The following is an 11,381-nucleotide window of genomic DNA, read 5'->3' as shown; positions in this document are numbered from 1 at the left end:
ACTATGCAGCAGTCAGCTGTGCCTTGCCTTTCTCATCTGGGTGAGATCTTCCTTTAGCTATGCTAGCTACTAACTTGCTCCAGGACCCATTGTTTCCAGAGTTATTTGTGACATTAGCACGAGCTCTCAAGAACGGCTAGGAGAAAAGAAACCCCTTGAATGGAAATGCAGCGGATGATTTCGCCCAAGCAGTCCTTGTTGGCATGAATTACTCCTCCCACTGCAGCAACAAAAAAATGTGTGGATGTGCAGTAGAAGTGCCAACTATTCTTTCTGAGATCCCCGAAGAACCTTGCACCTGATCATCACCACCTGGGTTTTGAAAAATGGGATGGGATCTGATCTTTCTAGAGGGCAGCAGGGGTCTGTCATGCCCCTATGCCTGAAGAGTATTCCTGCACATAGCCCTGGGGCACAGGGACAAGTGCGGGTGAAGTCATCTGTGGGAGAGTGAACTTCCTGGTATTCCAAGAAGTTACAGTGACAGGCTAGGAGAAATCCTGTTCTCTGAGTCAGCCTTGAGTCAGTCGCCCTCGTGCAGTGCTGGATCCGTCCCACCCTGGGTGCAGGCAGTACCAGCCTGTTCTGTCTGTGCGTCTCTGGCTTCCCCCACTGCTTGTCCACACTCGAGGGGCTGCATTAGCTCCCATCACTGCTGCTTTTCATCCCCAGCACATTCGCTCATCCCCCTGCTTCCTCTGGGTTTTCGATTTGACCCAGTAGCCTCCGTTCTCCTGCGGTGCTGCGCAGCCACCGTGCCTCACCCTAGAAGTAGCCGCACTTTTCTGGTGGGTGAGCTGATCTCTGCTGACATGTCAGCTCGTTAAATCCGCAGGGCCCTTCAGGGCCATTCTGGCTGAAGGGAGAGCCGTGTGGCGTAAATCTAAAGCGTGGTTTAGTTATTAACATAAAAAGCAGCTGTGCTCCTGTTAGATTTGTGCAAAAAAAAACACGTAGCTAACGATGACCAAGCCTAAAGCATGCCTAGCAGACGGCACACGCGCGTTTTCAGTGCGCGCTGGAGTAATGTGGAGGTCGGGCTTTAAAGGAAAGTATTTGGGCCCTTGCCAGGTAGACAGACAGCATGAATGAAACACCTGTTCTGGCTTTGGGAGGGTTTTGGAAGCAGTTGATTACAGGGAAGGTACAGGCTGACCTTAAAGTGAATTGAATTCTCTGGTGTAGAGTAACATGTCCTGCTAGATTATGAAACCTCTTGATCTATTCGTGCAAGTGTCCTCCACAGACAAAACACAGATGCGTGCCTTTTTTTTGTTTGTTTTTAACTAAAAGGTGCTGCCCAGGCATGGCGAATTGACCAGCTATGAATCAAAATAGTCTTTCTCAAATTTGAATGAATGTCGAAGTGGGAACGCTGTACAGGAAATAAAGATAAGATACATTAAAGGGATTTTACAAAGGGGAAAAAAAGCTATTAATTCCAGATGTCTTTTAATCCTGCTCTTGCTTTTTTGGAGCTTCTGAGTTTTAGGGGTTTTCATTTTCACATAATGCAATTCAGTTTTGAGGAGATACAAAGGAGATTGCCTTTCCAAGAGCTGTTTCCCGTTGCATCACCGTATCAGGCTGCTTTGGTAGGGTTTGTCCAATTTTAACTGTGCTTCTGCTAACATTGCAAAACCAGCATCGGGAGTATTTTAATCAAAGCAGAGGGTGCTTGTATAACACCACAGTATAGAATATTATGGCTTGCAGTAGAGGGGCAGATTAAGCAGTGTGGGGAGTCTGCTCACCCCTTCTGGCCTTCGGCTTTGTGCATTCCTAAGAACAAGGCTGAGAAAGCGAGGCAGACCCTGCTCAAATTCCTCATGCCTTCAGCGAAGCTTTGCAGCCATTTCCCAGCGCAGACCCAAACCGTGCCCAATCCCCCAAGATGCAGGAGGGTTGAAGAAGCTGTAATTGAGCTGTCAGTTTGGAGAACAAACAGGGAAAATGTACTTTGAGTCGCTGTTTGGGGGCTGTTTGCACAACTGTCTGTGTGTGCAGGCGTGGGGGGGCTGTGTGAACAGGGAGCTCCTCTTCACGCTTCTTCGAGCTGAGCAAACCCAATGCAAGCTCACTGGGAGACAGGGACTCGAAACCTGCTGATGTCTTCTGCTTTGTGCTGTTTTACAGTCCTCTCAGGTACAGCCTGTAAAATTATGAAGCTGGAGGCGTGCTTGAAGGCTATTGATTGCTCTGGTGGCTTGTGCTGGTTCAGTTCCAGCTCATGTGGAATTAATTCGCAGCATCTAGTAGCTGATCTTGACGCACGTGTGTCGGGACATGACCTGCTTATGAAAATGGTGATGTAGGTGCCATGTTGTTAGGTCACCACCCAGCAAAGCTCAGGAAACACATTCCTTCACACCGCTTGCAGCAGAGTAGTAGAAAAGTAATTAAATCTGCCTTAAGACAACATGTTCCTGACCCCACATAATGCACGGTACAGAAACCATATGCTGGGTTATTTCTCTTGGCTCAGGCCCTGCTTGCACTGACAGCTCTGAATGTAGTGCTACCTTGCTAGGAAGTCCTGTGCAGGAAGGCAACACTTCTCCTTCCACTGGCCATACGTTGGTTTTCTCAGAGTGTGGAGCTTCTTTGCTTTCTCTGTGTAATTTCTCTGTGTAACACAAAGCCAGTTAATTTATTACCAGCAAGCAGAACCTGTTGGTATTCCCACCAGATTACTCGATCGGCCTCACTTCTGTCTGTGGGACATGCAGAGGTTAAAAGGGGACAAGTAGATAGGAAGGCTGGTGACTGCAATTTGATGAATCTTTGTTCAGGTTTAGAAACTGGGTTCCCTAACTGAGGTAAGCTTTGGGGAGCCCAAGCCTTACATTTGTTCTCAGACCTCTCTGAAGCTCTTTCTTTCCCATCACCCTCCCCAAATGCTGGCATTTCTTCAGGTTTGTGGTTTCTGGTGGCAGCTTCTTGGAAAGCTCTTCATGGTTCTACAATTTTTAGGAAGGCAAAACGAAAAACTCCAGTGGAATTCAGATGCCTTTAGTGGCTGCAGATGGATAGCAGCCTGGCTGAAGTCATGTCGCTACACGTAGTTTGGGAGAACTGTTGAGCAGGATTGCCAGGGGCGGGATTTTTTCAGTTCTTTCTGCAGTCGGTGGTGGATTGGATTTAAACGGAGAGGTCTTTTCTGCTTCAGCACCTCCGGTGTGAGAGTCTATCACCACAGCTTCATGAAGCCAAGCGAAGAAGCACCATTGCTTGGCTCAAGACGCTAGTAAAATTCAAAGGGGAACAGGAGTAGATAACGTGAATAGTAAATGTCCAGAGCTGTTGAATTTAGTGCTTTAAAAAAGCTTCCTAAATGGAAGAAAGGCTTTGGTGTTCAACCAGATTTCCAGCTGTTGTAGACCAGGGAGGTCTTTTTGGGAGCAGAGTGTTCTTTGTCTGCCTGTGTCACCTGCGATGGTTGCTGCTGGTGGCTCTCGGGTGAGATGTGTGGCCAGGGGACTTGTGTCGGGGCCAGATTAGCAAATACATCCTGCCTTGTTTTCCTGTTAGTGGCTGGCATCAGGATGGGATTTCAAGCCTGGTAACCTCAGCTTTTTGGTTAACCTCAAAATTGGGTGTTTAGCTCCATTATAAACCCACTGCCCCTTTCTTTTAGTGATTTGAGAAGAAAAAAACAAACACTCAGAAACCTCTTTCTTTAAAGCATTTCCCTTGCTTCCCTGAGCACTCCCATACAGGTGGCCCCGGCGTGTTTCCAGTCCCTGAGCTGCCGTTGCAGAGTAGCTCTGCGGCTGATTGAGGCCAGCTCGGGCTGCAGAAGGGGCATTTTTCCTGCAGGGTGCTGCTGAGCCTGTGCCACAAAACCCACGTGCTAGCTGTGATTTCGCTCTGGATGGATTGTTCACTTCCCTTAATTGCCTTTTGGAGGGGTGATTAATTACGTGCCACAACATTACCACTAGAGGGATTACAGATATTAGACTGGCCCGAGTGTTTTGCCTTGTAACAATCTTGTGGGGGTGGGAGAAAGCTATTTTCTTAATCTGTGCCCTGCTTTCCTTGTTAACTCCTTTCATGTATTCGCAGATGCCATGGGGTATAAGCAGCTAATGAAATATGGCGTTAGATAAAGTTTGAGGAAGTTTTAATTCCAGCTCTGTGGCGTATTGGTTTCCTGTCCATAAACACGTTAGTTAACCATTACTGCAGATCAGAGGTGGTACACTCAGAGGTGGTTGTTCCACGTTCCCCAGAGCAAGCTGCCCACCTTAATGTGGACTTCAAAGGGCAAAGGCTGCCCGTGCTTTTTAAAATAATTTGTTTTCAAGGGCTCTATTTAGCTTTTAAATTATATATTCGCCTGCTAAGTAGTAAGACCCGGCATTAAGTGGGAAAAGCAGGGGGAAAACCTCCAAAGAGATGAGCAGGCATGGGTTAAAGACGTCTGGAAGCCCTTTAGGAACCCTGTGGAGCTGAAGGGGTTTGGAGGCTGTGGTCAGTGCTTGCTGGCCGTGTGGCAGCGGGCACCCTGCAGCACCCTGCGCTCAGCCCTGGTGTCCTGGTGCAGCGTGGGCTGTGCGTGCCCAGGGACAGGCAGCGGTGACTTTTCTCAGCAGGATAGCTCCTGCAAACTGGCCACCAAAAGGACACGGAGATGGCGATGAGAGGCAGTGGGCAAATGCTCAGCAGCAGCCTCTGAGGACCTGGGCACACTTAGGAGCTTGTGGTGCTTGTGGTGTGGGGTTCAGACACGACAGGTCTCCAATGTCTGGAATCCAGGCCTGATCTCAGTTGATTTATTCTGTATTTTCTTAGTGTAAAGAAAGAGCACGAGGCAGTTCAGGCACACCTTTTATCAGAACAGCGTATTGCTTGATTTGGGGATTGAAGAGGAGCTTGCACGTGGTGGAAAATCAAAGCATGTTTCTGATGGGTTTGGTGGTGTGTGTAACTGACTGTTTTGGTGATGTGTTTTGCTGTTTGGGTGATGCATATAACTCACTGCTTTGGGGATGCGTACAACTAACTGCAGAGTTCAGTTTCTTACCCCAAGATGCCTTCCACCAACCCGTCTGCCCTCGCAGGTCGTGCCATGGGGGGACAGCACCGGGGGGGGCAGATGGGGAGCAGGAGAGTAAGGAGAGAGCTCTTACTCTCGAGGAGAGTAAGCCGGGTTCTGTGTGGGACCTTTTAACGCTTTGATAATTAGTAATAGGGCTTTTTCCTGCAGATAAACCAACCTATCGGCTAATGGAGTTTATTAACGCCCTGAAAACACCGGCGAGCGAGCCCACGGCAGCGCCGCGCCGCAGACACAATGCCCACATTGTTCCCCGCGAACATCCTATCCCTTCCATTCCTTAAAAACCAACAAAAAAAAAAAAAAAAAAACTGCTTCACCCCGTTTGGCCTCTCCTCCCCTAAAGCCTTTAAGGGGGGGGGTTCCCAGGGCGAGGCCGGCTCCGGGGGGCGAGGGGGGGGTCCGGAGGCGGCGCCTGCCGGGGCTGAAGTAGGGCGGGCGCGGCGCGCCGGGGCGCACAGCCGGGGCTGGGGCTCGGGGGAAGCCGCTGCTCGCCCCCGCTGCCTCCGGGGAAGATGGCGAGGGAGGCCGAGCAGGGAGGCGAGAGGCCGGGGAGGGTGTTGAGAGGGTTACTGGGGATACTGGTGGTACTGGTGCTGCTGGTGGTGCCGCCCGCTGCTGCCGCCAGCCCCGCAGCTTCGTTCCCCGGAGACGTGAACGGGCACAGCCTGCACCCGCCCTACTTCAACCTGGCCGAGGGCACCCGCATCTCCGCCACCGCCACCTGCGGGGAGGAGGCGGTGGGAGCCGGCAGCCGCCGAGCTGTGGAGGATCTGTACTGCAAGCTGGTCGGGGGGCCGCTGGCCGGGGGGGACCCCAACCAGACCATCCAGGTAGGGCGGCTTGGGGGAGGCTCGTAACGCGGGTGGGGTGGTGGAGCTGCACCCCGGGATCCCCCTTTTTGGAAGGGTTGGGGGGATCTAAGGGAGTCTGAGCCCCCTTTTTGTGCCCCTCTGGCCCTTGCTGCCTTGTCCCAGCCCTGCCACCCTGCTGTGGGTGCCAGAGGAGGGGGGGAGGCTGCGTGAGGGGCACAAACCCCCAGGACCCCCACTGGTGTTTTCCCATGTGGCCGGAGTTGATGCAGAGCCGGTGTCCTCCGGATCATGGGGGGCTTGGGCACCCCAGTAGGGGGTGAGGGGCAGGTTGGGGTGCCCCCAGGCACCCCCCTCCAGCCTGGCTGGGCTCTGTGGGAAGCCCCCTGGAGCAACCAGGGCATGGAGCACACGTGCTCTGCTTTGCCGGGCTCCCCAGAAGTCGAACACGTGAAGCGTGGCTCGCTGGGCTCCCAGGGCGTTATTTGCACAGGGGTTGGCTCTTTATGGCCCTATGTCCTGGGTGAGCCAGCCCCTGAAGTCCTCTGCCAGCCCGAGAATCGCTGTGCCACGCGTGGTAATATTTAGCTTTGGGGGGGGTTAACTCTGAAATCCCCCCTGTGTTCGCTGGGGCATTAGGATGAGCAGAGGGAAAGTTAAGAGGAGCGTTTTACAAGCAAGCATCAGGTGACTTAGCTCAGGGGTCCCATTTTAAGCAGCCCGGAGGGAGCACGCAGCCAGGAATGCAGATGGTGTAAAAACTGCTGTGCAGCTTAACTGCCCCGGCCCTCTTAAAAAGAAGGAAGAAGAATTGTAAACAGGCTTGTAAAACACTCGCTTTAGCTGCAGGAACGCCGGACCTGCTGCCCCCCTCGGGGCAGCCCGAGCAGGGAGAAGCAACTCTGCCTCGAAATGCTCCTGCAGCACGAAACCCTCTGCAGAGCCAGCAGCTGCTGCCCACCAGCGTGTGCTGCTTGTGGGGTCGGTGGTGCCAGGTCACCTGTTGCAGCAGAGCGATGGGATTGTCCCTTCTGAACGCAGCAGGGATAAGGAGTGAGGGAGAAGCGTCAGCTTCTGGGAGAGAGCCTTCCTCGGCCTTTTGTTGGGGTTGGCTTTGTTGTAAGATGAGCTTCTGAAGCATTTTTCTCATTCTGGCTGCATTCTCCTGAGCCTGTGCCGGATGAGGAATTTTCTGGCTTTTGTGTTTACGAGGTGGAATTTTGCCCCGTTTGTCAGAGAAATTGTTGAGGATGTTACTGGAGGGCAAAAAGCTGACGGAGTCTCCTCTGAGAGTTTAAAAGTGATCTGTTTCACTTTGCTGTGCTGTAAAACACCAACTGGAGCAAGCTTTGCTTTAAGCAGCAGTACGGGGAGACCCTCGGGAGCTACCTGAAGTCATTTTGCCTACAGGGATGCACTTTTTTTTTTTTTAATGTATAAAAAAGAAAGGAAAAGTAAAGAATGAACTGCTGCTGTGTGCAGTTACAAACAGATGTGAATAACCTCTCAAGCAGAAGTAGGAGGATAAGGCTACTTAGAAAAGCTGGCAGATGTGGGTCTGTGTTTATCCCTCTCCTTCTGTCTGTGTGCTGGCCCCACGCGCTGTGCTATGGAGGATAGTGGCTAAAATAAACCACGGGGGCTTGTGCCAGCCTCGGGGATAACTCATCCTCCACGTGCAGCCCTTTCCTGGTACCACGGGGTGTGCAAATCCTCCTGAATTCCCCCAGCTGCCGTACAGGGCTCCTTGGCTGCAGGTTTTGCTGCAGCCCCCTCCTGTCCCCTGCACAGCTCCGGCACAGGATCCTTTGATCTGAGCACCGCTTCCCAGGCCAGTGCTCTTTGGTAGGGCCGAAAGCTTTAGAAAACTCCTTTTGTAGTGGCTCCTTTCCGTGACCACAGGCAGCACCTAGAGGGGAGGGGAGGAAGCAGGAGGCTGGGAGCAGAGGTCAGAGTTCCCAATTCATCCCCTTGAGGGGTTTTGGCACCACCCGGTGACTAAAGCAAAGAGGGGGGTGGGAGGGAAGTGTTCAATTTAGGCAGGCTGCAGTGGCAATAAGGAGCTCCACACACACGTCCTTGGTATTTGTGTGTCCCACCGCAGTGCCTGCCCTTACCCATTCACCTGCTCGGTGCCGTTTGTGTGTGCTGGGGCCATGGTGTAAAGGGGCTTTTCACCAGAAACTCAGGAGTAATGCTCCTAGGACCCTCCAAGGGATTTCCACCTGCTGTGGCGGTGAAGGGAAGTTTGGGAAAGCATTAACGCAGCCATCCTGTTTTCTGCCTTTCATTTGATATCGTCGTAGACTTTGAGGAAAGGGAATTCATGCACTTTTAAAACATGATATTGTTAAAATGGCGATAATCGTTGAGCTTTCTAAGATAATGCTGCCCTAAAGACACTCGCAGTGTTTTTGGCACAGCTTGTGGGAAGGCTCTAAACCTTTTCAAGGAGTTTCCTTTGCTTTATTGAGGGCTCTTTGGCAGAAGACAGCATTTCTGACCGCGGGAGGCTTTTCAGCCTGTAAGGATGTGAGGCGAGGCGGTGCTGAGGTGCGCTGAAAGGGACTCCCAGGAAGGTTTGCTCCCCTCCTTCCCCTCATTAATCAGCAGGGGCAGGCCCACCTTAATGAGAAGTGCCTTTGAGCCACCTATTGAAGCTGAGACAAAGGGGAGATTACAGGTTTATTTTTCTCATCAGGCTTTACCGAAGATGCTTGTAAGCTATCTGTCTCCCCAGGCAGGGGCAGAGGCACAGCGGGGTGCTCAGAGCTTCCCCATCCCACCCAGTTCCCCGGGGGCTATTCCTGAGCCCTGCCAAAGCCAGCAGGGGCTGCAGATGATTGCTTGATTTCAGGAGATTAGCAGTACAACAATAAGGGAAGCTACTGGCATTAATTGAGGCAATTACCTTAAAACTTAAAAACATGCAACAAGCCGGACTGATTTCACATCACCACCTCGGGTGCTTTCATTTGAAACCTGCCCTCACCTCAGCCCTGCTGCCACAGGGCTCTGGTTTGCGTGCTGAATCGCACCTGAGCGGTGTGGATGCTTATGGGAGGTCTTGCCTGGGTGTAACAGAGGAGGTCTGAATCTGTTTGATTCCTGAATGTTGTGGCATTTGCTGCCCTGTGTTCAGCAGTGAGCAGCATTTCTTCATCCTGCGCTGTGTCACACAACAGCTGGTTGGGTGGCTGCAGTGCTGTACGCCTCACTTCTGTGCTTCTGTGTGTGAAGGTACTGGGCTTTGGGGGCTTAACTGCAGCTGAAATGGAGTAATTCTTAGGGCAAGCTGCTGTAGCTTGCAGGAGACACCCGGTGAGCTCGGGGTGAGCAGCTGGTTGATCTGGGAGGACAGCCCCGGTAACAGCTCGTGGAGCACCTCCTTGCCTTGCCTGCAATACAGCTTTTTGCACCCCGTTTCCAGCCCCGCTTACCTCAGCCCAAACCGCCTGGGCTGGGTCACGCTCCCTGTGGTTTTCCGCTAAATGAGATGAGGAGAGCAGAGGTTGGGTCATGGCAAGGCCAGATAAACCAGGACAAAGCCATCTGCTTGCCCCGAGGCGAGCCCTGCCAGCGGGGCGCCGGGCCAGGCTTTGTGCTTGGGGGGAACTTCAGAGCCCCTATTGATGGGAGTGGGAGCAGGAGCAGGCCTTGCAGGAAGCTGCTCTCCATTCACATCTCCTCCTTATCTCCCTCCCTTTGCAGTTTGCTCTGATAGCAGCAGTTCTGTGTTCCCTGAGCTGCTTTGCATCTTCCCTGCGCTGCCGAAGCTCTTTCTGTGGCATACCTTGGTGCCATCCACGCCTCTCCTGCTCTGGTAACCTGCTGTCCACTTACCCAGTGCCTCTCAACTATTTTTTAATTAAAATCCTCCACTGATGGCAGAGCTTCCCTTTCCCCAGAGAGACCTGGTGTGCTGCACAGGAGCACAACTTGCTTTAATATGCACAAATAACTGGAAACGATTCTCACCAGATCTAGGTCCAGCTCTAATGAAACAACTAATGAGCAACTGGTGCATGGGGGGGCCGTGATGCTTTTAACAGCAAGCTTAGCTCAGCTGTTGACGTGTTACCAGCCCCCTGGCAGCTAACACATGCAGGCTGCTCAGCGGTGCCGAGGGATAACATCAGCATTACAAATGTATAGCAGCTGAGCCTAATTTTTAGTCCCCTCTTATTAAGCTTGAATTGGCTGCCACCCATCAGCGCGAACGCTCGGTTCGAAACAGTTTTTGCATCCGTAGCAAGAATCTGAAGTATGAAAGCACTTCATTTTTTGTTGTTTATCCCTGTTTTGTAACCTTTCCTCGCTTCTCCCCATCTCAGTGGTGTGCATCGTGCAGCAGAGCTTTCCACACAACCAGTTGCACCGGTTCCCCTTGAGGTTTGTGCTCAGGACTGGGTCAGTTTTATCTGCTCTGCTCGCCCTCCTTGCTCAGGGCGTGCTCCAGCAGGACACATCCTGACCTCTCCGTCCAGCAGGAGCTCCCTGCCTGGCACCAGGGTGGTTTTAGCTGCCCTGTTCTTTGTCCTGGTGCCTACCCATCTGCTGTTTCCACCTTCCTGGGGGAGTTAATTAAGAGGTGTGCTCGTCTGGCACAATTTGCATTGCATAATTGCCTGCAAATAACATGGCCGTGGGGAGGAGTGCAGGGAATTCTCAGTTCCCTTTGCACTGCAACTCTCCCAAAGTTTGGGGCATCTGGAAAATCTCTGGGGTGGCTGTGCCTTGCCTCAGCCCTCCTAGGGGCGCACGTGGAGCAAGCAGGAAGGAGACTGCCAGTCTTGAAATCGTGTACCTGGTGTAATATTAAAGCTGGCTGCAGCTGGGACAGGCAAGGGCAGCTTGTTTGCTGGGAATAGCTGCAGCTTTTAAAGGCAAATCGCCTGCAACAGAGTTCCCTTTCAGGCTCTGTAGCAGCAAGTCGAGTGACAGAACGGGGGCTCCACAAAGCAAGTTCCTTGCAGGTTTCCTTGCGAGTGGGTCAGATTCATTTGTGCGTTAAATAGGAAAGAAAGAATTGCCCTTAACAGCTCAGGGCTTTGTCTGATCCTGCTCAGGAGGTGCTGTTAAAGTTGCAGAGCTGTTTGTTGGTTTTTTGTTTTTTTTTTTTTTTTTTTTTTTTTTCTGGCAGCGTGTCCAGGGAGCTGACAGAGACACTTGCACCACAAAAGCAAGGCAGAAAAGACTTCATGAGAGTGATTGCAGTGGGGTCCCTGGCCAAGTGACAGCAGGGGCTGTCCCTTTCGGGCCTTGCATTGAAGCATCACCAGCAAAAGGGACTTGGCTGCTACACCATTAAGCTTGAAAACGTAGCTGAAAGGACTGTGCTTGTGAAATCATGGGTTGACAAGGAACAGATTGCGGAGTTGGACAGGAGAACTGGCAGCCTGGGTCCGTAGGGATGACTGAATGGCCCAGGTCAGGATCTCCGGGTATTGGCAGGGCTGTGAGTGGCAGCCTCAGCACAGGAGCCACAGGCTGGTGGCCATGGAGCT

The 11,381-nt window shown here is 52.1% G+C and overlaps 1 protein-coding gene across 1 annotated transcript in view; it reads left to right on the top strand.

Moving 5' to 3' along the window:
• The first annotated feature begins 5,577 nt into the window (after positions 1 to 5,577).
• Positions 5,578 to 11,381, top strand: part of LAMA5 (laminin subunit alpha 5) — an 83,782-nt gene continuing 77,978 nt past the window's right edge. Inside the window, exon 1 of the mRNA XM_032198536.1 lies at positions 5,578 to 5,895. Within this exon, the coding sequence (XP_032054427.1) occupies positions 5,578 to 5,895 (318 nt within the window). The remainder of the gene's footprint in view (positions 5,896 to 11,381) is intronic.

Source organism: Aythya fuligula, chromosome 16 (assembly GCF_009819795.1).
Source record: "Aythya fuligula isolate bAytFul2 chromosome 16, bAytFul2.pri, whole genome shotgun sequence".
Classification (NCBI taxonomy): Eukaryota; Metazoa; Chordata; class Aves; order Anseriformes; family Anatidae; genus Aythya; species Aythya fuligula.
This window is presented reverse-complemented; position numbering and strand designations above follow the sequence as displayed.